Here is a 26,149-nt window from a genome sequence, read left to right on the forward strand (position 1 = left end):
CTGAGCGCGGAAAAAAAATAGTCCTAAGGTGTGACATCAAAGATTTCCTGCTTGGCGCATGAAGCGTTACCTTTTTATTCACCCATACATCCAGCGGCAGTAAAAAAAAACGTTTTGCTGCATTATTACGTTTATGAAAAAAAAAACACTCTCTCAGCTAGGCACCTCAGCCCTTAGTGCATGAGAAAGCTCGCACCCCTCGCGAAAAACCCGGCAAATCCGTTTACCACGCTATGCGGAAACTCTTCCGTGGACACAACGCAATAAGGTTGATCAGCTCACTAAGGCACGAAATGATTTCATGCGCAAGTAATAATATTCAAAGACGACAAAAAGGAATCTTTAGTCGAACAGAGACAAAAAAAATAAGCAAAAAAACTAAAAGGAAAAGAAAAACGCTGTACCTGGAATGCATGTTATGACTACATTTCCGACTGCATAGAAGCCGCTTTCCTGCGTTTGACTTCAACACTTCGGGCCCGCGAAAACAGGAGCAACGATAACACAGACATCCCTAGTTGACGCGGCGGCGTTTCACTTTTTTCGCGTTTTCTTGGGCGCTCGCTCTACGGGCGCCTGTTTTGATGCCAACGCATTCCGCACCAGCGCCCGCAATAAACGCGCCGCCAAAGCCGCCCAGGCAGGCGCCAGGCTTTCCACTCACGTTCGAGCTGGAGGCGGAGGGATGAGCTGGGAGACGCCACAAGTTCAGAGTTGAAAGCCTGGCAAGTGAGCCGGGCTTCGTGGTGCCATCTTTGGAGCTTGTCCAACGTCGCCCAGCTACGCGTGACGCCGTCCCGGGCGTCTGACGAGCCTTCCGTGGCCTCAAGAGGCGTCGGCTGCGACCCGCCCGAAAGCGAGAGACTCCACCGCAGGCTCGGCCGCGGCTTGCCTGCATTGAAATGAGTGAAAGTCGCGCACGGAATTCTCAAACGGTTGTCTGCAAGAATGGTGCTCCAACGAAGCCGCTCGAGAATTCCGGCCCATTGAGACGCGCCCGCCCAAGGGCTTGGAATTCGAGCGCGCCCCCCGCCACCAAACTGCCCACGGCGGCCGCGCACGCCGTTCCGCGTCGTCTCGCGGCACCTGCGACTGCTTGCTCGGTATTTGTTTGGCAGTTTCACCGATTTGCTTTATCGTGTTCTAAGCGCACGGCACTGTGCGAGGGCGTAGCTAACTACGCTGCTATAGCTGCCAGACTCCAACTTTGCCAATTTGAATTCGGCTAGAGTGCGGCGCTGACGCGCGTTTGTAACGCGCGCACGATGGAGCGTCTATATACAGGGTGGTTGAAAAGTCTGCGTGCGCCTAATAAAGACGCGTGACGCAGGGAACCAGCTTTAATCGGCTAAAGTGCCTCCATGTGTAAAAGGCAGCGAGTGTTGACTGTGACCTCCACCTGCCATCAGGTACTGTGCAGGAGCAAGAAATCTTTTTTTTAAGACTGCGTCACCACATAGATGCCCATGCTGTGAGCCTGGTGTTGGATAGGCAACGCACTTTTAGTGCCGCCTCGCAGGTTATCCAATGACGCTTACGCCTCCTAAGTATAAGGCCGTGAGCATACCGCTTTTAAGCACGTGGCCTGTATAAACTTATCTGCCCGGTGTCATCAAGATGTTTCTCTCTTACACTATTAGCAAAAAAACAACCCAAAGGGAGTAAATGGCTTGTCCTCTAGCGCACACCCAGAAGGAGGTTTGTTTTTACTCCATATGTATGGTGTTTTTTATTTACTCTCTTATATAAGGGAGTTATTTTGGAGTATAAGGCAGTAAATTTTTTTCTACCCATAGAAATGGAGCGCAAAAATGGTGTCATGTTTATTTATCCTCAATCAGGCTCATTCTTGCAGCAGTGAAAGCGGCGGAAACGGGCAGTAGCTCTGCGGGCACCGGCAACCCAACTTGGGAAACTTCGCTGCCCTAATGTAACTCCGCGTCACGCATTCTGCAAGCCCAGCGGCGGCGTAGGCGGCGGGAGTCGCCTGCTTGTCGTCTCCTTTTGCTGTACGAGCTGGTTTGGTTGGCCATGTTAGTATATAGAGGGATGAAACATTATAAAAAATTGTTCAAAACTGAGAAGGAGTCGCTGGGTAGTTTTCACAGTCATGCACCACGCTATTTTTGACTAAAAACCAGAGCAGAAAAGTTGAAAACACCCCTGATGGTAGTCTGGAATGGCCATGTCTGCCTTCATATTCACTTCATTTGGGCTTGGCTTTCCAATATGACTGAGGAAAAATGTAGCCCCATCAGCTCAGTCAAGAGCTCAGCGTTGACACTATGTTCTATCACAGTTCCATGTTCATGCAACACATAATCTGTTACAACACATTGCGAGAACCCCACTCAAAAAAGCCTGTGAGGATTAGGCTTAAGCGGGGACTGTAACGGGGTGGCGACACTAACAAAGGAAAGTCAGGTATGGTTAAAGAACTGGAGGCTTCACGGGAGCAATTTGATTATGTAGCGTACTGTAGGGGAAAACGGCGACAAGCCAATATCTTGTACCGCAGCAGGTGCCCGCGAAGGAGCAGAAGTAAGTAGAGGTCCAGCGACGATGGTAACCAAGCGGTCTTCACTCACCGCCATTATCAGACGACTGACCAGAAGCAGACTAAACGCTAGGTGGCGGGACGGATTGCACAAAGGGTGTTTTTTTACTCCATTTCGGCACTGGTGGAGTATTTGGCACAATTAACTCCCTTTCTAGACTCGTGTAAATGCAGGTAAATCCTCATTTTACTCCATTATTCCCTCATGGGAGTAAAATGGAGGACAGTCCACCTTTTTACTCCATACTCATGAAGTAAATATTTTCACAAAGCGAGTAAAAAGGGTGGCCGCCACCATTTATACTCCCTTTTGGGTTTAATTTTGTTTTCAGTGTAGCAATGATGAAATAATATCTTGGCCCATTAATGCCCACTTTCCCGTCACTCACGCTAATAAAATACGTTTGGAATTGGCACCAAAATTCAAGAACATCACCGACTGAGGTTTGCGCAATGAGGAGTTCATCTGTTTGATCCACTGAGGTGCAAATGAGAATAGCTTGCGCCTTGCAATTCGACACAGTACATGCAGCATGAAATAGACAGAAGAGTGGCGGCAGACGACTGGTGTGGGCAGCGCTCTCTCTTGGGTCGAATGACAACTTTTCAGCTGAAAATTTGTCGCTGGATGTGTAGCCTCTGTCAAATATGCACAGCCAACCAGGTTTGCAAGTCTTAAAAGCAGTGTGATGCGGTTTACAACGTCGGCGTTCTTAATGCCTCGAAGGCGATGGGAGCTAGGCTAAAGAGCTTCACTATACTGTCCAGGAGCAAACCACCTGGGAAGTGCATTTTGCAAAGCCTGTACCATTACAATATTTTATTTAACCGCCGGCGAGCCCCTCGAATATCCGAGGTCCGAGGTGAGCAGAACAACTTGCACTTATGATTAGTGCCGCGGAAGTGGATGGTCTAAGTCGTTTACTTTCTGTTTTTTTTTAGAATGCAGCAGCATTTTCAGGGCGCATCCACGCTATCACACTCTTTCGTGGGATGTTTGCGCCGTGTTTTCGTCGCTCACAGTACGTGACTACGCTCGCCTGCACGCTTTCGCAGGACAAGCAACGCCAGGTAGCGCCTGGTGTTGATACTCGTCAGAAAACCCCCAACCGGTTAGTGCGACGGTGACAGAGGCGTTTTCTTTAGACTGTTAACGAAAACTATGCCGGCAGAACTTGCATACTTATGGGGTATTTTCGTACCAGTATAATGGGCGGCAACTCGATGGTTGACGGACATTCACAATGAGGATTTTTATTCGATCTTGCAATAGACCCTAGGTGTCCCGACAACTCGATATCTGACCGTTAATATCTGTATTTTACCCGCACAGAAAATCCAGGAATATGGGATACTCAATGACGTAAAAAAGGAGTGAACAAAGGCCGTGGGAGAGGTTCAGTCCGCTAGCTAACATTCCGAGAAGAGGACTTGTCGCCCAAACGAAAACAATTCTACGTGCCGAAACGAAGGCTAGCGGTCTGAGGCTCCGCCTCGACCCTTGTTCATTTTGTTCCGTGCGTTGTCTTCAGACGTCATTGAGAAATCGCTTGCATGAATCCATTACGGGCTTATTGTTACTTTGGTATTAGTATGCGAGGTTTAATATCCCGAAACGGCAGATTGGGCTATGGAAGGACGCTGTAGTGGGTGGCACCGGATTAATATAGACCATATATGGTGTTCCTTAACGTTCATTGACATCGTACAACACACGGGAGTTTTTGCATTTCCCCTCCATGGAAATGCGGCGGCCACGGCCAGGATTCTATTCCCATGGCTTTGGGATCAGCAGCCGAAAAGAAAAGCCACTGAGACACCACGGCGGATGGCTCATTGTTGCATACATACACCGTGTGACCGTGTGCTCAATGGCTGTTCGATCAAACCGGACGTATCGTAACGAAATGGTTTATTATTTAGAGAGCTGAGCGTGTGAATACGATGTTTCGCACTGGACAGAAAGCCTGCGAGCGTTGTTGAAGACATCACCAAACAAAATATCAGCACATCGCACTATGAAAACGTTTGCATTGCCCTCAGAACATTTTGTATAGCGGTGTCAGCGTGACGCTTTGAAGTAAAGTCGAAATGCCATTAGCGCTATCATCCCACACAGAGCGGAATCTTGCTCTGGAGTTGCATATTGCAGAGAAAAAAACATCTAAAGTTTCTCATTGACATCCTTTGCAGCACAGGTAGAAGAGACGTGAAAAGTTCATTTCTTTTCTTTTTCTTTTGCAGAGGAATGTCAATTTAAGGATTGAGCTTCGAGGCAGTGCAAAATTGAGGGACAGAATAACGAGTGAGATAAATTTAAGGATTGTGTTTAGCGGTGACTTGGTTAGGTCGATTTTAGCCCCACCTAATAGTGGAAAGACGGGTCATAGTAATACACACAACGTTGGCATTTTGCGAGGGGCAGCAACAGCCAAGGGGTACGCTCACAACTACTGACCGTCCAGGTGAGACGGACGGACAACACCAAAATAAGCCGAGGTGGCTGCCCAGTTCGATGGTTAAGAGATGTTCCACCGAAAGAGCCCTAAGGAAAGACCACTGCCACTTCTCCGCCTCCTCGCTACACAATGGCTATTAATGTAGTTTGGTCCCTTAGGAGAGACCGGCGCAGCTCTTCTTCGGGGTCTGCGAAAGAGGAATGCGTCTCGGGCTTACCTCCCTACACTCTTAGTGCACCGCGTCTACATTTGACGAAGCGAAGGCAGTTTTTGAACTAGCCTTGGTCATTTTAGAGCCTCGACCACACTTTGAACATTCTTCTCGCTTGTGCTAAGTGGAGCGCAGTTTTGGCTGCAACGCATTTGTCGGTGCTCGGTCATAGCGGAAGAGAACTGTAACATCGTCAGCACTCTTTCAACCAGAGTTCTGCGGAAAGATGGAAGAAGCTTAGTTTGTTGGGCCAGTTGGTGCATGTTACAAAGGAATAGAAAAACCAGCAAAACAGGACGCGCTCACACGGCGATGAAATAAACATGAACAGTGCTGGAACACAACTTAGTTGTGTTCTAGCACTGTCCATGTGTATTTCTTCTATTTAATTCCTTGTGTGTTATGTACGGTGATTTGCATCTTACTTAAAGTCATCACAACGCCGAGAGGCGAGCCCTACTCGTTTCTCTCAAGAGGATAGGCGTGGCACACGGTTCTCTGGAAGACATCGAATTCCCGCGGGCGAATCGGGAAATTCTGAATAAGGCTTCCCAATTTCTTTTAAAATGCCTTCAGGACACAACTGGCCTGGACATGGCGACAGCGGCAGCTGAGGCTATCTGTGTACTTGTGTGAGGGGTAATAGAGGCCTGTTTGGTGAATTACCGGCATTATTACGTAACGCTAGTCCTATTTTAGCGTGCAACAACTTCAACAACAACAGAGATGGAGTTAGTGGTTTCCTCAGCCCAGTCGCTCAATCAGGCCGTCCTACCGTCTCACTAAGCGCATTCAAGCAACGATATTACGGGTAGTAGTGTGTGAGGAACCGCTCAGTAGTTCGACGCTATGCGGAAATTTCAGTTAGGGCCTTATTCAGATTGGCCCAGCGGATTCTTGGCGGGGTCGGGAGTAAATCTACAGCGGCGTGACAGCTGTGTTTGCCCACGTGTTAAGCATGACAGTACTGCACAAAGCCCTCGCCCTGAGCTCATGTACCCACACGAAGTAGAAAGAGCTTCATTGGAGCACGAACCCAAGCGAAAACCACACACACTCGCACGCACGCACGCACGCACGCACACACACGCACACACACACACACACACACACACACACACACACACACACACACACACACACACACACACACACACACACACACACACACACACACACACACACACACACACACACACACACACACACACACACGCACGCACACACGCGCACTGAGCCACTAGACCTGACATATTGTGCTAAGCCCATCAGTTTTGCGGTGGTACCGATATGTTTCCACGTTCGTTTGAAGCTCTTCGTTCCATAAATGCAGTTGACGCGTTCTTATTCGTACACGGGTAGCTAAGTTTATTTACCCATGCGAGTAAACAGCACTCTTCAGCGGGCTTATATTTCAGACTCTAGGTTTTAAATACCAACATTTATTCCGATATCGAGCGCATAGAACCTCGCGCCAAGAAGTATAGAGGCGCTCTGTCGGTTATGAATAAACATTCGCGAACAGCGTCCAACCGTCCGATTGTAAGTAGTCGCTAAGCTTCCACGGGATAAGAAAAATGGAAAGTTCAAATGGCTTCTATGTTTTAGGGTGCTATGCGATATTAAGCAAAGGCATGCGCAGCTAACTTTGTTGAGTGTTCAGAAAACTAACACTTAGTACGTCTAAAGGTAGAATCTAAGCTTACACCATAAGGCTGAACAATGGAAAAAAAAGGATTGCAATTGAAGGGGACATTAAAATTTCTAGGGAGGTTAAAACAAGCACTTCGCAGCCACATATACTTATTCTATCTATATTTACGCCTGACAAAGTGGGTAATAAAAGTCAGCCGCCAAGAGCTTCACCAGTGCCTCCGAAGTCGTGGCTGCCGATGATTTAGAGGTCAGTGCTTCGATTACCCCGTATGGCGGAGGCGTGCGGCCGAGGGTGGAATAAAAAGCGCGTTCGTCTATCGGAGTTCTCGTGCATGTGGAATAACCTCGGGTGGTTCTTATTACGGCGAGAACCACTTCCGCAAAAACACATCTCGGAGAGAGTGACAGCTTTCAGGCACGAAACAGCATGTGAGTGCGTTCGCATCGATTTTCAGGATCACACAAGAAGCTGCACCGAATAGTTCCAGCACATATGCAACCATGCATAGGCATAGATGAGAGATGCTTTCCGTTTTAACATACTCAGGTGCAACTTAACCACAAGCTCCACTGATTTAGGCGACGGGCGGCGCAAGCCTAACATGACAGGTCCATCTTTACGACTACACGAAGTTATGCACGTACGTATGCAAACCGCCTACACACCACTAAACTTTTTTTCTTTTCTGTGATGATGCTGCACGTTACAGCGCTAGTTTGTTAGGCGGGAGTGCACCCAACTGCCCCCCCCCCCCCCCCCCCCCACCTCTCCATTTTCTTCCTTTTTTTTTTCCTGGGGAAGTACTACGAAACTGGGAACACGTGAAATCGCAAAGAAATCGATAGACAGCCAGAATACAAGAACAGATGGTGCGCACGGCGTTTTATCATGTCCACGCATGAGAGCTGCACTCGCTTTTAGAAATGGAGATTTTTTCTCTTTTGCGCATTCATTCGTTGGTTGTTAAGAGTTGCTTTGCAGCGGAAGGCGTGCGTTGGAAGCAGAACGCTGCAGGGGTGACCATTCGCAACAGATGACTTCCTTCTTGATCAAGAGCGAGAACGCTATTTTAGTGACGAATGGAGATTCCAGTCTGCCTTGATCTTTCATCTAAGAAGAGCTAAATGGAAGATTATCAGCGGTTGCATCAGGCGACATACACGAACGTGATTGCGTGCCTTGTGCGCCAGTCGTTAGGCACACATAAAAAACGGGCAATAGTTTAATAAGCTGCTACAAAAAATTTTAATAATTTTTTATTAAATCAGATAGCACTTGGCATGCAGGCAACACTACCCAGTGCAGGATCAGCGCAGTCTCGCAGACCGACAGCAAAGGCACTGTATTTATTTATCTATTTTCGGTACCCTCAAGCGTCCTGGCATTACAGAGGGAGGCGGGGAAATACAAAAAAGCAGATAAAAAGCGGAAAAAGTGCAGTTGAAAGTATAATGTTAGAAACTGAAAAGAAATACAACATGTGTGAGAGAATACAATATTCTAAGCAGAGAACGAAATAATTCACCCGAAATAAGAAAAAAAAGCTACCTATGTAATGCAGAAAACTACAATAACAGTACTGAAAAAAAGAAAAACGAAGAAAATGACGAAGAAAAACGAAAACTAACTAGTGGTGTCACATGAAATCAGCCTCATCAGACACTGACAATAGACTGAATAATCAGGTATGCGAGCCACGACTATGGGATGGTGGTTCTAGTCTTTCGATGTGCGGGGAATAAAAAAAAAGAAACAGGTGCGAGTCCGACAAAAAATGGGTCCAATCTTGTGTTGACGGTCGACACGAAAAGAGCGATAGATGGGCGCAGAAAGAAGACGTGTGAGCAGTCTGCACTGCTTTTCCGCTGATATAAATATTTTTTTTTGTACAGATGCACTCAGCCTCTAAGTTGTTGATAGTGATGGGCGAAAATTCCGCTTTTCGCAGCACTACCTCTTTCAACCGAACAAGCAACCATTTTGCAAAAGGGTCACCAGCTTCGCGAATGAGGCTGGGTGAGCAAATCGTGTTCTCGACTGCGCAGGAGCTCACTGTATCACCTGTATGCGAGCTTATGTTGGAAATGTTGCAAGTCGAGGACAGAAGTCTACTACTCACTTATTAACAGAAGGAAGAAAATCGAAAATCGCGAGATACTGCCTCTCTGTAATATCTCGTTTCACCTTCCTATCGTCGCAAAGTTTCCCATCTCCTTCGATGAGAAACTTCATATGTGAATCGCACAATACTCAAACTTTGCAGCTCCAGGGAAGTCACAAAAACATCACTTATGTCTTTCTTCGTGCTCAAATAGATACCGCTACAACTACTCCACACGAGAAATACATTTTATAACCCGAACATTTTCTACATCTTTTCCGTGAAAATATCACGAAAAATCAGCGATGAGCTCAACAATGCCCCCGAGCAAGTGCTGGGCTCAAGTGGAAGGACAGTCGCCATTTGGCAGCTAGGCAGCGCTGCGCTGAACCAAGCACTGCCTCTAGCCAGACATTGAAAGGGGGGGGGGGGGGGGGGGTATTTTTTACAAGGAAGCTGACGGCTCCTTTTTCAATATACGATAGTAAATAATTTAGCGCGTCATCAAACGGGGCAGTGCGCGACAAAAGGTGTACTTTATTGGCATACATAAGCCCTACAGAGCTTCAAAACCCTTAACACGCACGAATGCACGAACGGACGCACACACACTAACACCCAGGCACACATTTACGTACGAACACACGCGCTCACACGCACGCACGCACGCGCACACACACACACATACACACACACACACACACACACACACGCACGCACACACGCACGCACACACACACACACACGCACACGCACACGCACACGCACACACACACACACACACACACACACACACACACACACACACAGAGAGAGAGAGAGAGCCCGGGATTTCATTCTTGCTTATTAGCGCTACCCCACGTCTTGCTTATATTTGCATTAAAAAAGATGGAGACGCAGGATTTTTCCTTATCAATGCGCCGAAAACCGGTGAGCTATCCCGTTTGAGATAGTGGGTAAGGCCGTTAGCGTGGTTGAACTCTGGCTGCTTGCAAGGTGACCTTTCTACTTTTCGGAAAGTGCTGGCGCGGCTGTCCAGGAAGGGAAACAAAAATCGCTTCCTCTTTCATTTTAGCCCCGGTGCATCGTTAAGTATCCTTGAAAGGAGGCAAAGCGTCCGCGTTAATGGATCTCCTTGAGACCTGGACAGACTGCGGGAAGGTATCTCCTTCACACGAGCTGCACGTTAAGCAACCTCAGGGAGATCTGCTTCGAATGCAGAAAGCCTTTCTTTAATAGTTATGAGGGATTTCTATCTTTGCTTCTGTCATTTTTTTTTCACATCTCGTTTCCTGGTCTGTAGAGACAGTTTTTAAGCTACACGTGGCGAGAGCATGCTGTTAACGATGGTAATATCGGCAATTTGTCCCGACAATGAAGACGATCCTGCACTCTAGCAATAGTGCCGCAGCACTGAATTAAGAAGATAATTTAGGTCGCATTAAACTGCAAACAAAGATTTTTGGACTTACAAGAAACATCGAGTTTTTAACAGCATTTTTGGCAGCATGGGCTTTCAAGAAGACAGTATCTAAAGAAAAAAAAAGGCAGCGCAGGAAACACACGTGCAGAGACGAGGGGACACGGACGACGCCCGTGTCGCCTCGTCTCTGCCCGTGTGTTCTCTGCGCTGCCTTTTGTAGCGGGAGCTACATTACCAGCAGTCTCGCCGTTTCACTGTGGGCCTTCGGCGCCACTTGGGCTCACGCGCAAGGAGCCGAGTGACGTCACAGCCGCGCAGCTGGTGCGCCGCTCTCCCATGAGCGAGATGAGTCGCCGAGTGACGTCACAGCTGGCGGCGCCGCGCGCCGGCGCCGCTCGCCTCCGACCGAGAGATGATGGTGATGCGGCGGTGGCGTAACCAGGGATATACCATACCTCTCGCTACGTATATCCTCGCGTAGCTGAGCTAAGCCACTGCCATTTTTTTCAGTCGTGTACCAACACACCCAGGTTGCCACCTTAATAAAGTATACATCTGATCTGCGACCATTTTACGTGAAATGGTGTGCGATAGAAGGGGAACGTTGTTTTGATTACTGAGAAAGCGCTACCTGGTGAATGAAAAAAAAAAAAAAACTGACGTTTCTTTATCTTTACCGCCGAAAAGGCCGAGAGACGCTGCCCCGCTTCACGGATGAGCAGGAGCCTTTAGGGATGCTCTAGGCAACCAAGATTTCCCTCCGAAGTGATATCGACGTTACCCGCACACATCTGTGCAGCGCAAAGAGGAAGCACAGAGCAAGCTAGCTCAGTTTATCGAATATAATTACTCTGGCTAAAGTTTCTCAGTCGAGGGAGCAACTACTCTTTAGCATCCGCCCAAGCGCAGCTATACGGCTGCGTAGAAGAGCTACACTGCGTTTTACGGCGACAGCTCTTAGTGCCTCAGCTTTCTAGTTCGCAGATGAGGGCGCCCGCAGAGTGGAGGTGAAAGAATGAAGCTGAATGAGGAGTGAAGTCTTCTCAAAAGCAAAACAGTCTGTCTATGTGTGATCCTGTGTGCTTCCGCGACGACCTCGCGGCATTACCATCGGCTTGCGACTCTACTCCGCGAGAGGCTTTCCGACTGCCCACCTCACTAATTTCCCTTTCTGCACAAATTGTCGCTGAATGTCGCGTTATGTCGCCGTAGCCGGGCGCTAATTTTTGCGCGGCTGCGTAGCTGTCTATTGGCTGTTATTTCTGTGCTGAATTCCACTGCACCACGCCCAAAACTATTACGCTGTCTGCGATGGCTTTAAAAATTGCAGCGCTCTTCGCGACGCTGCCTAAAATGAGAAAGTAGGGCTTAATATATAATAAACATCGAAGTACAGAACTTCGGTCGCGACGCAGTAAATCAGGGTGTGGAATTCACCACGAGAAAGGGAAGGTATTCTCAATTGTATGAGTGTTGTTCTTTTTCCTAAGATGACCATTTTGACCTCTTTTCCTAAGGAAAGGTTGGTTATCTACCGAAACCGACAAAAAAATAATCCCGACTTTTCCCAAATGCATCCTTTTCACGGAAGAGGCCTCTGCTGCAACGTGCTGCAATGTTGGCGTGAATGTTGAATAATGATTCGACTTTCTTCAGAGACTAAAACAAGAATGTTAAGGCGCTGACGTCGTAAGATATAAGAGAGAGCGTCCTTAATTGAACTAATGAAAGCAAGTTTTCCGTAGAGAAGGCAGGTATAATTTGCCGTCTTCACAAGACGTCTCTAAAAGCTGCGGAATGTGGAAAACGAAGAAGTACACGTCAGAAATTGCAGCGGTCTAAGTATCATCGAGAACAACAAGTATTATCAGCATAAATTCACAGACTGTGGCAGCGTTGTAACCTGCATTAACCAGGACAGGATTTAAAAAGCATCGTACAGTGCTCTACATTGAAGAAAGCAGCTGCGATGAGCGCTCACAGCTCTGACCTTAGTGCGGCTAACCAAATTATGCAGGCACTCAAGCAGGTAAGTGATTGAAATTAGAAAGGCTGCATTGTGCGTTGGCGTTACCTCCCAACACCTCGCAGAGCACCCGCAGCCGCTGTCCTTCCCTCAGCCGGATGCCGCCTGGTGCCTCTGGGTCGAACTTTAGGACAGGATTTCCAGGGCTCTCTGCATGGACGTGCGCCATTCGCCTTGTACACAAACGTAACCAAGTGCTGCATACATGCGCACAACCAACATCAGAACTATAAGAAGTGTGACATCTTTGCTAAAATTAAAAACAAGGAGTAATTAGAAATTCTTGCAGCAAGCTGGTCCCCGCGCCCCTCCACCAAGTGATGAGCGGATGTATTGATGGGTCACGGCGACCAATGCAGGCTGCAGTCAGGTCGCTGCAGGACAAGATAGCCAGCCGGAGGCAGCAGCTTCAGACCGAGACTAGCGCTCCAGCCACTAGCGATGACGACGAAGAGACAGCGGCAGTGCTGAGTGGTCTTCATCTTCTCATACAACGCAGTTAAGGTGCCAAATGGCACTTATAAAATTAAACAAGGTCTTTACCGCGGCTGACGCACAGACCTCCCCACGCTTGTTTACAGCGCTCAAACGACGCGCTTGGGTCTGCGTTGGTGTCTCTTTCTGCTGCTTTATACATTCAGCCAAGTTTTTAAGACACGGGAACCCAAATAGCTACCCATAGGAAAACACAGCCACGGCAGAAAGATAGTCTGAGCGCCAGCCAACTCATAAATCACACCGAGGCACTGTGCAATGCGCATTTTGAATGCGCAATTCAGCTCTTTGGAGCAGTGTGCGATTTTGGTGCTGTGACGCTTACTTACTGGTGCATAAAAGCGTACAAAACTTCATTGCACTGAAGAAAGATTTTGACAAAAACACTTAGGTCGGAAGGCTAGGCAGCAGTTATCCTGAAAAGCAAGTGAAATGCTCATAAATTACTAACGAAAATTGCTGCACGAAGCTTGACTGAGAACGTTGGAAAATGCTCGCGTTTAGCCGATTCCTTTGTATCCTACGCGCTATTTAGAGCGCTTTAAATTAAACCATACCTCTTGGTTCCGCATTCTTGATAAATTACCTCAGGAACGTTTTACTCTCAAAGGTTAGAGGCCAAAAAGGAGCTTGATCTTAATCTTTTTTGCTTTTCGCTCCATCACAACGCTCTCATGGCCACTGGGCGCATAAAATCTCACTTGGCTGCATGCATTTTCGGACGCTGTACTTCAGAAGCTTTCTCTTATTCATGCGCTAATAGGTTTTTGTTACCTATTTTTGGAAATGTATTTGGGATGGTGACAAAACTTCTAATACTCATAGCAAAAAAATATCTACACTGGCGAAGTGGCGCGCTTCTCCTAATTACAGAAGAAAATCATTATTCTACCTGATAAGCCAAACCATAAATACTTTGTCCGAAATGTATTAAGCATTTAGACGGTTCATGTGATGGAAGGCAAGAGTTTAAGATTCACAGCCACCGAAACAGCGCGCGAAATTTTCTGCGAGCTGTACTGACCGCTTAAGACAGAGAGACGAACTTTTTCGTGCGCACTCTCCCGAAGTTTTCTCCACGGCCTTACCTTATGACCCTGTTTTGGTTTGGTTTATGGGGGTTTAACGTCCCAAAGAGACTCATGCCATGAGGGACGCCGTAGTGAAAGGCTCCTGAAATTTCGGCCACCTGGGGTTCTTTAACGTGCACTGATATCGCAAACTACACAGGCCGCTAGAATTTCGCTTCCATCGAAATTCGACCGCCACGGCCGGGATCGAACCCGCGTCTTACGGGTCAGCAGCCGAGCACATACACACTCGGCAACCGCGACGGCGGCCTTATGACCCTGTTCTAGGATGCTGCCTCTGGCCGCTTCTTGTTTTTACTTTTCATCCTGTCTGTTCATCTCATGTGGAGCTTTGGGAAGTTGAACTAACATACCAAAACATGCTCAACAAAAACGAGGAAGTAGGCACAGAGACAGAAAAAGCCATTGATTTTCGGTAAGCACCGCGTAAACGGCCGTCACATATGATACCATCCTTCTGATGTCCAGAATTCTTGGACATTAATTTTAATTGTGAGGCAACTGTGAAATACTCGAAGATACTGTTATGGAAATATTGAAGGTAGTGGTTATTTCTTCCGGTGTGTAGAAAAATCTTTCTTTTAAAACTTCTCCATTGCTCGCATGGAGTACTTCAGACTGCCAGAGAAAAGCAACGGGGAAAGTTTTCGAGGATAGGAAAAAACATTGACAGTAACAAATTGCGAACTTGCCTAGAGAATGTCTGTGAATATATTGATTGATTGCTGTGGTGAAATCTTTCGATGTATGCATATATTGCATTTACAAACTATTTGCCGTTGAAAATGTGCTTGTCTAGAGTTACTGGGTATGATAAACCTTGCGTTATCACTCCATCAGAATATTTATTAGATTATTTAACACTTTCTTCACTTTGATCTCTGTAATTTGGTACTAGGAAGACAACTTTCTACCATGGCGACGCATTGCCAACGCAAACATTTAAGTTTTCGCCAATCGACGCAGCCTGTGGTTTACTGGCAGCGCCTTTAACAGTTAGCAGCAAATATTCTAGGTCAAATAGTTCACACCTTCCTAGCGACTGCAGGTCGTGGCAGGGCAACATAACAGGAGGGAATCTGACGACCTGTTGGACCCTTCGATTCAGAACCTGCAAGGGTTCAGATTAAGTTAGGGGCAACGCAGGGAGCTATGGAACTAAAAATGACAGTTGTAACGTAAAGAGACCGCAAGCGGGAGGAGTGGGTGAGAGAACAAACGCGGGTTAATGACATCCTAGTTGAAATCAAAAGGCAGAAATGGGCTTGGACAGGGTACGTAATGCGAAGGTAAGTTAACCGCCGGTCCTTAAGGACAACATTCCAAGGGAAGGTGAGCGTAGCAGGGGGCGGCCGAAACTTAGGTGGGCGGGTGAGATTAAGAAGTTTGCGGGGATAGGTGGTCACAACTGGCAAAGGACAGGGTTAATTGGGGAGACATGGGCGATGCTTTTGCCCTGCAGTGGGCGTTGCCAGGCTGATGATGACGATGATAAACCAGAACCTGGTCTTCCGCCAAGAAAAAAAATGTTGCACTTTTCCTGCACTGGCGTGATCGGTTAGGTCATCCAGATACACGACAACTGCAACGCAAAGAAAGCCACTTACCGACCACGACGAGCTGCACGCGGGACATTCTTTCAGGCGCATGCTGGAAGCGCACGCGGCACACGTAGAGACCGGCGTCCCCCGGCGACACGTCGGCCAGCGACAGGGTGCCGCGCGAGACGGAGAAGTGCAGGCGGTCCTTCCAGGCTGGCGCCATCCGGTGGTCGGCCTGCACCAGGGCCACTCCACGGGAGCGAACCACGCTGTACAGGGGCTCGGTGGCAGCCGGGCCACGGGTCCAGCTGATGAGCGAAGGCGCTGCCTCTACGCTGGACGCGCCGAACGAGCCGCCCAGGTCGCAGGGCAGCCGAGCCTGGCTCCCCGGCAGCGCAAGCACCTGCTGGGGTTCTGCGAAGCGCCAGAGAAGAACCAGCACATCAGTGTGTCTCTCCCTTGGAACCCCGCTGGAACATGTTCCCTTTTGCCGGAAGTGTACACTTGTTTTACTTCGGCTACACAGGTAAACGTGTTGAACATTGGAATAACCGAAAGTAGAACTGAGCGCTGTCGGGGAATTGTATTGAGGACAAACCCTTGGGTTGCAGTAGATTAAGGGAACCATTTCTCAGTGGCACCCGCAGGAACAAAGCATTGCGTCTACGAAGGAAGCTGAGCCACTTTCTCAAATCATCGCAACTAAACAAATATGTACCATTGTCCTGATACGGAAGCAACTAAGGCATCCAGGGCGGCTAGATATGGCGAGTGAGGCCGAGCTGAGAATTCGAAGGGCTTGGAGTTGTAGGCCAACTTTCAGATGACAATACATTCGGCCTCAACATTCATTCTGCAAATTATCGGATGGACGTTAGTAATTCTTCATTTGATTGTAACTAGAAACGTTACTACTGAAGTAAAATAAATGGAGTATATAAACAGAAGTGCTCTACACAACGCTAACACAATACGAGAAAGCTCGATGGGCTATTTACCGTCAGAAAACAAGTAAAATAAAGAAGCAAAGGTGGAAAGCGCGCAAATTACATATGTGAAAGTTATTAAAATCACTTCCCAGCAAAATTACGGCCTGTAAAGCAACACCATATATTCGAATTTTCAACTTCCAGAACACATGCAGAATTTATCCGTCGGGTCACTGAGATGGAATTTCATTAATTCAGCAATGTAACAGCGCACCATGTGGTTACGCCAATTAAATTTATATATATAAGCTGAGCAGAATATGGAGGAATAACTATCAAAGACTACACGACGGCTATTTGTGCTCAAGAAGTTATCTTCTCAGCTTTTGGCAGTAAGATTGTGATATTAGGCTCTAGAGTAAGTATTCTACGCATAGCTCTGAAAGGCTTCCTTCGTGATGAGATCTAGGGCCCTTGTACTTAGAGTCCGTCCTACGTAAGCAGAAATAAATATTACACTGTGGCATATTTCATTTGCTAAAGTAAAGCTAAAAAATGCATTCGCGCAGTAATTTGAAGTCGCTGCTTCAGAGAAGGGCATGTTCTATGCAATATCTTGTGACTGAAGTATTTTTTTGCAGTTAATGGCGTCCTGCTGTGATACCCAAGCATGCGTTGCAAGTTACTGAGTTAAAACCGTGCACATCATCTGCAAATGTGAGCCACATGAACAGTTGAAGTATTATTCTGCGAAATAAATAATTTACCAGTGCTGTTTTTAAAGTCCTAGTGCTTCATGTGTCACCCATCCGAATTCTCTGTAATCGATAAAACTATTTCTGCACACATTTCTCGCCGACCTGAGATAAAAATTTCTCTTTGATGCACTGACTAACTTACCGAAAAAGGGCTTAGACTCAAGAGTACTTCGTATAACACAGGGAAACAGCTCTATATTGAATTCGCAGAAACATTTAGCCCAGACTGCACGTGCAATGAAAGGCGAGTACGTAACACTGCCCTCAGAGGCCATGGCAGTACAGAAAAGAGAATGACCCCTCTCGTGCTGCACATTGCACAATGCCGTCTTCATCAACTTCCATCTGGGGCGCAAACAAAAAAAAAGATCAACTTAACCTCGACCACAGCTTCACCAGAGTCTGATATCGCCGCCAGACGTGTCGACAGCCCAGCAAAGCACGCCATGATGAAAAGCGAGCTGGGTTCGTTTAACATATCAGAGGAGATACGCCGACTGGGAGTAGCGCTGGGTCGACAACAGACTTGGACCACACACACTAGACGATCAGGTGAACTTAGTGGTAAATGTTCTTCGCACACTTGCTGCTTCGTCTTGGGCAGCTCGACGCCATCTCTGCACAAAGTGCACAATGATCTCATACGACAAAAGATTGAGCACTCTGTACCTATTCTGCACAGCCTATCGCGGATCACAGAAGAGTGCTCACAGAGGCAGATAGCTAGAGGTCTTCGGGTGTGTTTTGGCGTGCCGCAAGCGACAGCGAGCTCTCTGGTGATTGCAGAGGCATGGCAGCCTCCATTTAAATGCTTACGCGCAGCTTAGACTTGCCGACACATTTTCCGTCTAATGTCACAACAGGAGAAACACCTGTTATTTTCCATGCTGCAGGATCGTGATGGAAGCGAAATTCACCAAGTGTTTCTAGAACACCGACAGCATCTTCCAAATTATGAGTACTGGACGGGAGGTTTAACGTACCCCCCTTGGCTCCTGTTTACCGCTAAAATTGAGTTGTCTGTCGAAGGGATAATTAGAAAACGCGACATGATGGTACTTGCTGCTAATCAGTTAGCCATGCACCAAATATACATAAACCAAATATACATAAAATATACAGATAAACCCTGAAATGTGGCAGAATGCACGCATTCCCCCGTATGCCCATTATGGAAATGCCTCGATTGTTGTACTCGATTCACGGAAAATTCGGAATAAAGGACCCGATCGTGGACGTTCCGGTAGAGACTTGCGAGATGATGAAGGCTCTACCTTGCAATTTGGACAACCAAGCCAAACGGTGCATTCCCACATCTAACACGATTCAGCCTTGGTTGAAACCCTGCAAATTTTTTGAACACTGCGGCAAACGTGAGACATCCTGCACTATGCCACCTGCATATTCAATCTGCTGGAAACCCGAAGTAGACACTTGGGCTGTAAACGCTATTAAGTAGCCAAGACAATGTGCGGCCAGTAACGTAGACGAATATATAACCGGGTGTGAGAGGCACTCTGTGGAGTATGACTAAGTCTTGAGCCTTATATTAGAAACCGGTGCCCTAAAACACTGCTAAAACATTTTTGTTTATTTTGTGGTCACTCTGATGAGGATATTGGATAATAGGATACAATGTGCCAAACGAACAGTTTCGAAACAAAGAATTCACTCCACCTCGAAACCCTATGTAGGACGCTGATAGCAACGTATACCGATAGGGATCGGAAAGTATGAGGACCTTTTATAGAGTTACGTTCCAGAATGACGACATGGAAGAAAAATAGCATTTCTGGAACGACCTATAGATATCTTGCTGCGCTTGCAATGCTCATTCGCTTGCACCAAATACTACGTTAAGCCATCGCACACTCGGCCGTGATCAAAGCTTTTAACCGCAGACATCAAAACCGTGTATCAACCTGGTGCTCCAGATAGTTCGTAGGTCTAACCAAACCAAGGAAGCGCTTGTCACTTTGCGGCCAGTGGCAGTATGACGTGCGGCGATCATTTGCAGAAGAAGTGGTCTAAAATCGTACGGGTTATGCATGTGGGTTTACGAACTGCAAAGCGTCCGCACGAACCTCTGCATAATCTGGGTTATTGAGTTATTGGGGTTTAACGTCCCGAAGCAACTCAGGCTATGAGGGACGCCGTAGTGAAGGGCTCCGGAAATTTCAACCTCCTGGGGTTTTTTAACGTGCACTGACATCGCACAGCACACGGGCCTCTAGAATTTCGCCTCCATCGAAATTTAATCGCCGCAGGCGGGATCGAACCCGCGTCTTTCAGGTCAGCAGCCGAGCACCATAACCACTAAGCCACCGCGGCGGCCCTGAAGCAAGAGGGTTCGAAAAAGTTTATTTCTTGCATGAACGTAAAGTAAATGCTCTATCGATTTATATTCGTTGCTTTCGGCCGTGATCTGGTTTCGTTTAGCTTGGCTCAGGTGTTTAAATTCCCAAATTGTCTCAATGTATGAGGGGCGCCGTAATGGAGGGCTACCAATAATGTCGACCACCTGGGGTTCTTTAACGTGCACTGACATGCACAGTATAGTATGAGCCTCAAACGTTTCGCCTTCATCGAATTGTGACCGCCATGGCCGGTATCGAACCCGCGTCTTTCGTGTCAGCCGCCGTGCATTATAACCCTGACCCAGCTCGGCGGTCCACTGCATAATCTATACACAGCCGGCCTTGAAAACGTTATTACAGCAAATGAAACGGCCATTCACAGAGGTGCTTTTTAAATGGCAAAGATGACAGTACAGAGTGTTCGAAAAGTATTTGTATGTTACGCTGCCGTCAGCATTACCAGATTGCACCAAAGTCAACAGTTCGTTCAGAGTATCGGCTTGTTCTAGTCGGGAAAAACTATTTAAACGCCATTCAGCTGAAAACCGAATCCCCAGGAAAATGCTTATTTCTTAATATAATGATGTCATATGCGCGGTCTGAAACTTGGAGGGTAGAAACAATTCCACCAAAAACGTTACTTTCCCAACATAAGCTCCCTACTTAAAGGGCTGGATGTGCACAGAAGTAGCTGCACTTGATATGCAAGCCAAGAAAAGTACTGCCCAAAATAGATGACGCAGATTGCTAGTGCTTATGTTCTTAGTTTCCTGAACTGCTTTCTGGACAGGTTCTTTAGATCGCGGTGCTCCACGTAAATAATCACAAACGAAGAGAGGAGCAACCAATTTCATTTGCGATATTTCAAAAAGCAAAACACTAAAATAAAAGCATTCAAGAAGGATTCGCTTTGCTCAGCCTACCAAACAAGCAAGTCACTGGAATTTGCGACAGCATGCGGCACTCGCGATGTCCGAAAAACATCGTATCTTATGCAAAGACTCCCATCATCATGCATTCCCACTGGCAACCTTACTTCGAGCATCATCGAAAAACATAATGAAGTAATAACCCCCCCTACCCAGCCGGTTTCCTTTTTTTCCTATAATCTGGCCTCCTGACAACAATTCCGCGCACCGGTTTAAAATAGTGTGCCGACTTGTGGTACCTTCTTCTATGAAATTTCGGCAGCCGCTCATGCCATTATTTCGGAAAAGCCTAGTCATCTCGGTTCTCTGCACAAAATCATTCTTGGAATTAAAAGTTATTCCGACAGTTATGCTGTCAATGTCACACACCGCCTGATGGCCTAGAATTCCTGTTTTTGGCGTTGAAGTTATGCCCCAAACGTTCGAAGGAAGAACAAAAAGAGCGGAGTCATTTTTTGTATACTAGGGAGCGCGACGTATTCCAGGTTGTGCTCACTGTACACACAGAGAGTAACATGGGCAAGAAAAAGAAATAAAAATAAGATTACCCAGCGCATACCATCAGAGGTGCAACAGGCTAAACACTACACACATAGTCAGCCTAGTCGGAGAGCAGCCACGAGTTCTAGTCTCGATGCTTCCGGTAACTAAAACGTATACCGCAGTAGTGAGCCTGCAGCTTAGTTGCACGCTTCGTCCCCCGGAGGATGTCCATCAGCTTCAATACCGTACGCATGCAGCCGCGGCCAAGTGATGGTCATCATCACTGATCTCCGATAGGTGGCTGGATGCCGAAATTCCAGCTTTCCGAGGCGAGCGCGAGTGAAGCCACCGGAACTAGCACGGCCTGTCCCGGAAGTCGGGTGTCTGTTGTGTATTTCAATGAAAAAAGTGGCGTTTTTCATCCTTTTGGCCACAGTTGTTTGCTTTGCTCTCGTGTAATATCTGCTGTTATATAAAAGAAATAAGCAAGCTGAACGCGACAAATGGTTTGGTTTGGTTTATGGGGTTTAACGTCCCAAAGCGACTAAGGCTATGAGAGACGCCGTAGTGAAGGGCTCCGGAAATTTCGACCACCTGGGGTTCTTTAACGTGCACTGACATCGCACAGTACACGGGCCTCTAGAATTTCTCCTCCAAAGAAATTCTAGCCGCCGCGGCCGGGATCGAACCCGCGTCTTTTGGGTCAGCAGCCGAGCACCATAGCCGCTGAGCCACCGCGGCGGCTGAACGCGACAAATGAGTATATTTTGGAGAACACTGTAATTTCAGACAAACTGAGGAATACAGACATGCAGGTTTCACCCTGCTGCAGTAAAGGGGTGCGTAATACATTATACATTACTTTGTTATCAGGTTATTGTCTTCAAAGCGTAAATAAGTACTAGTGGAGTAATGATGATGCCAGCATCATGTTAAAACCAAATTTTTGCCTAGCAAAGCATAGGCGATCGATGGTGGAAATCTTGACACTCGTCCATCGAAAAGCCGCTCGTTTTACCATAGTTTCAGTTTCGAGTTGCAGGCAGCCGATGTCAAGGCTCATCAATGGCGGGGAATGCTTATCGCTTTAGGACGTCTAGTACGTTCCAGACGTGCTTTTAAGCTAACTCCATGGCCCAGCCACGTTTGTACAGCTGCACCTGGAAGACGCACGTAAAACAATTTTCGGGCTTGTCATTAGCCTATTTAGAGATCCACAGCGCGAGAGAAACGACTACCGAAAAGGACGAAAACGGCAACGCTTGTCGTTTTCAATAAGCACAGCGCGAGAGAAATTCTGGACAAGAAAGAGCGGAGGGCAAGCGTTATTACAAGTCAACTGCACCAAGCATCACGAATAAAAGCCCATTCAGGCATAATTTAGTACAATACGAGACTACTTGATACACTACGTTGGGAAAACTGTACCATGCCTTGTGGGCGCGCTGGTGTGAACCAGAGCACCGTCGGCACCTCACTAGATAGTAATCGCATCGGGCCGGTTCGATCTAAACCTAATTTGGAAAAGTGGTCACTGCAAAGTCAACTGCCTGGTGTAGGTTTCTAATTATTCTTTATTAAATTTACCCCCATTAATAGTATAACTTGAGCTCAGAGCGTGGGAACAAGCATCACAATAAAGAGCAGCGTTAGGAATGCTAGTGCTACGGGACGACAGTGAGCTCAGCAGACGAGGCTCCGTGCGTGTTGTGTGTTGCGACGCCCTGTCGTCTGCTGGCGTCGTCCAATTGCAATGCAAAGAACCCTTGTTTGTTAGGCGCCTTGTCCGAAGACTTTGCTGGTCTCCTAATGCAGTTGACGGCGCTACAGGTAGGCATTATCGTGAAAAAAAAAACGAGAACAACGAAAATACGAAATGTCAAGGTGAAAATAGAAATTGAAGAACCATGCTGATGCTGAATTTCGTTCACTGCCAAAGGCTGATATCCGGGACGCGGCCGCTTACTTGCGGTGGCTTCACTTTCGGGCGACCGATGCGCAATCCAGCAGTCTAGTAGAGATCGGTGTCATCAACTGATCATGAACTGGCGACGTCACCAAGTTTCTGCAACGGCAGACATGACCACAGAATGGCGGATGCCTGAGGGGCCACGTAACTGCCCCCCTTTTTTTTCTTACCCTTCCCCACCCCTTATTTTACTTTATAAGAACCTTAGTAACTAACATGAGCACAAAGCACGGACCGCAGTGACATCACTGCTCTCATAGGGCCGCAGGTGAGTGAGTGAGTGAGTGAGTGAGTGAGTGAGTGAGTGAGTGAGTGAGTGAGTGAGTGAGTGAGTGAGTGAGTGAGTGAGTGAGTGAGTGAGTGAGTGAGTGAGTGAGTGAGTGAGTGGAGTGAGTGAGTGAGTGAGTGAGTGGAGTGAGTGAGTGAGTGAGTGAGTGGAGTGAGTGAGTGAATAAAAGTTTACCGATCTAAAATAGCAAACTTCTGCGTAGCAAGTGCACGCAAGAATTCTAAGTTAATTACAGAGGTGGTGGCGCTATAAGCATCCGAAAAAATTCCTGATGCCAGTAACATTGCAAGGAAACAATTTTTTATTAAAAAAAAATGAACGCCTCGAATACTAGGCCTGTGCCACATTAATAGAAATAAATTAATATTTGGCATCGCGCGTGGCCCCAATATCAGAATGTATGCTCCCGATTTGGCTCAGCGTCGTAGCACAAAAATCGAATCAAACAAAAAACAACCATGCAGTGCCAGAAGCACCTGCATAAACATGAAATGTACTACGTGCTAGAGTTGGTAATACGCCTTCAGGCAGCTCGCTCGGAGCGTTACGTCTCATTTTGCGGCTCCCGGGCCTGGAAAGAAAAAGAAATGATTCTAAAGCTCTTGCTGAGTTTTGCGCGCTATAAAGGCGCCTTTTATAGTTTCTAGGTAAACGTACACAGAAACTTCCACTCTCATAAACCAAGTTTGTCGACGGTTAGCTTGTGAGGGACGCGTTGCTGGGAAAGTACGCATTGGACCAGAAGAAAACTGGAAGTTCCACGGATGGCAAAATAAAAATATTATAAATTAAATTATAAATTTTCTTCAAAGCATTGCAATGAAAGAACGAACGTAATCTAATCGTAAGAGATCATAAAAGTATTGAAAATCGCAGCCGTGCTTTTAAAACCATGAGGGCAGTAGAATCAACCCTGCCGTCCCCATCAGGAAAATTTTTAGTTCTCGTTTTCATCAACTTTTGCGGAATTTTGTGCTGCTGTTCTACTTTCTCCTCTCCTCGCGGTGCCCAAGAAACCACGCATCCTCTAATCAGCCGATTCCAGAGTATATGACGATTTGTTTGCCTTACGTTCACCCGGTTTCTTGGATGTCGCATGTCATGGACGAGCTGCGAGAGACGATTAGTCATTTTAAGAAACGCTGTGTCAGACCTATTATTGATTATCATGCTCCTGCTCACGTGTGTCATTAGATGTAATCTCCGCTTTCATGATGCCCTTGCACTCGCTCAAGGCTTGCCGGCACTGTCCCTCGGGCATCTAATGCTTACCTTATAGTCCGCTATATTCACTGTTCAGAGCAGTATCATCCGAAAGAACGTGGGATCCAAGTGAAGTGAGCATTTATTTTGCTAAAACTGCCCTGAGATTCTGTTGTTTTCACGAGGACTGAATCAACAAAATTAGTCCTCTTCTTCAAGATTTACTACCACCTCGTCCTTTCAAGACTGAACTACGCTGCTTGTACACGCTTCCAAAGGGTATGTAAACCAGGAGGAGCGGAAAATTTGGAAAAAATGATCACTCCAAGATCACTAAAACAAGACCTGTTTGGTTGTCGTGAATCAATATTTTATCCTCCCCATTGCATCGACTGCAGTAACAGTTGTTCGCTTTCTTCAGGGGCAGCTGAAAGCGTTGAGTCCCCCCCCCCCCCCCCCCCCCCGCCCCCTCCTCCACATAGTAACAGCCTTCCACGCAGACAGCTTTCTCTGCGCGTAAAGACGGCCGTTGCTCCCTCAGAATTCGCCACAAGATAGAGCATAAGTGAGGAACTCCGAGAACTTCTAGAAATACCCGGAAAGGGCGTTTGAGAAATCCGCAATATTAGGCATTTTTAGCCTGGACGCCCTGCATCGCAGCCCCTTAGGCGAAAAGCAAGCACAGTGGGACTCAGGGCCAGGGCGCTTCACTTGCTTCGCTTGCGCACCGTGCTGTCGAAGAGTCGAAGACAGCAAGCCGACAACGACAGGGACCCCGCCGACGCAGTCCCAGTCGAGTGCTCGGGAAGTTGCGCGGAGCGCCGGCGTGTTGTTGTACGCTGGAGAGTAGCGCCGGCACTCCGTGCTGTTGCGAGCTGTCTCAGCGCATCGGGAGGCGCTCAGGAGCTGAGAGATGAAACTCTCTCCTGCATCTGACAACATGTGGGCTCGGCAACAAGATAGGGCAAAAGACCTGGCTCACTTTGGTTGATGGTTTCCGCGAGAATGCAGCACACGCCAAGACGAAAAAGAACGACGTCGTACGAGTTCGCAATGCGCGCTTGTTTAGGCTACGGCTTACGCCAGGAGAAGTATGCAATTGAAAGAAAGACAGGAATGTTAGCGGTATTAAAAGGTAATTCTTTTCTAAACTCGGTAACAAATTAAGAGGGAATTGGAGTGTCGTTTTAGGGAAATATAATTGTATATACATGTATAATAAGAATAATTATTGTTTTTTTTCCTTTTTCGGTTCATGCTATAGAAAAAAACGAGGACGTACAGACTAAAGGTGTTAAGAAATACCTGACAAGGGCCTGTCGCCGTGACCGAAGACATTGAACATTAAGCAGCAAGATTTGTATAATTCTGCTCAGAAGCGCTCTGTAGTCAATAAAACAAAAACATTGAAGAAAACTCGAAACCGACATAACAGATATGAATCATGCCAAGCAATGAAGCTAAAGGGCCGACAACAAATATCAGAAAACGCATAGGCGGGCTTAGTTCAGTTCATCCGGAAAGCCAGAATAGCGTCGACTTCGCTTCAGGGTCTTCTTTCGAAAGTAATGCAGATAGCATGTAGAAACGAGCCATAACGTGGATTTTTTGAAAATACTTCTCCGGTTATAGCCAAAAACCACCAGCGGGTCCCGGTTGCTTCATTTATGG

The 26,149-nt window shown here is 47.1% G+C and overlaps 1 protein-coding gene across 1 annotated transcript in view; it reads right to left on the reverse strand.

Annotated features, from left to right (window-relative positions):
• LOC149351446 (nephrin-like) overlaps positions 1–26,149 on the reverse strand; it is a 389,383-nt gene that overhangs the window by 116,296 nt on the left and 246,938 nt on the right. The window contains exons 2-4 of the mRNA XM_089577024.1: positions 15,628–15,975; positions 12,483–12,584; positions 665–892 (exon numbers count right to left, since the gene is read on the reverse strand). Coding sequence (XP_089433150.1) covers positions 665–892; positions 12,483–12,584; positions 15,628–15,975 — 678 coding nt within the window. The remainder of the gene's footprint in view (positions 1–664; positions 893–12,482; positions 12,585–15,627; positions 15,976–26,149) is intronic.

The sequence above is a fragment of the Amblyomma mixtum genome, chromosome 3 (assembly GCF_055824585.1).
Source record: "Amblyomma mixtum isolate Tamu chromosome 3, ASM5582458v1, whole genome shotgun sequence".
NCBI lineage: Eukaryota > Metazoa > Arthropoda > Arachnida > Ixodida > Ixodidae > Amblyomma > Amblyomma mixtum.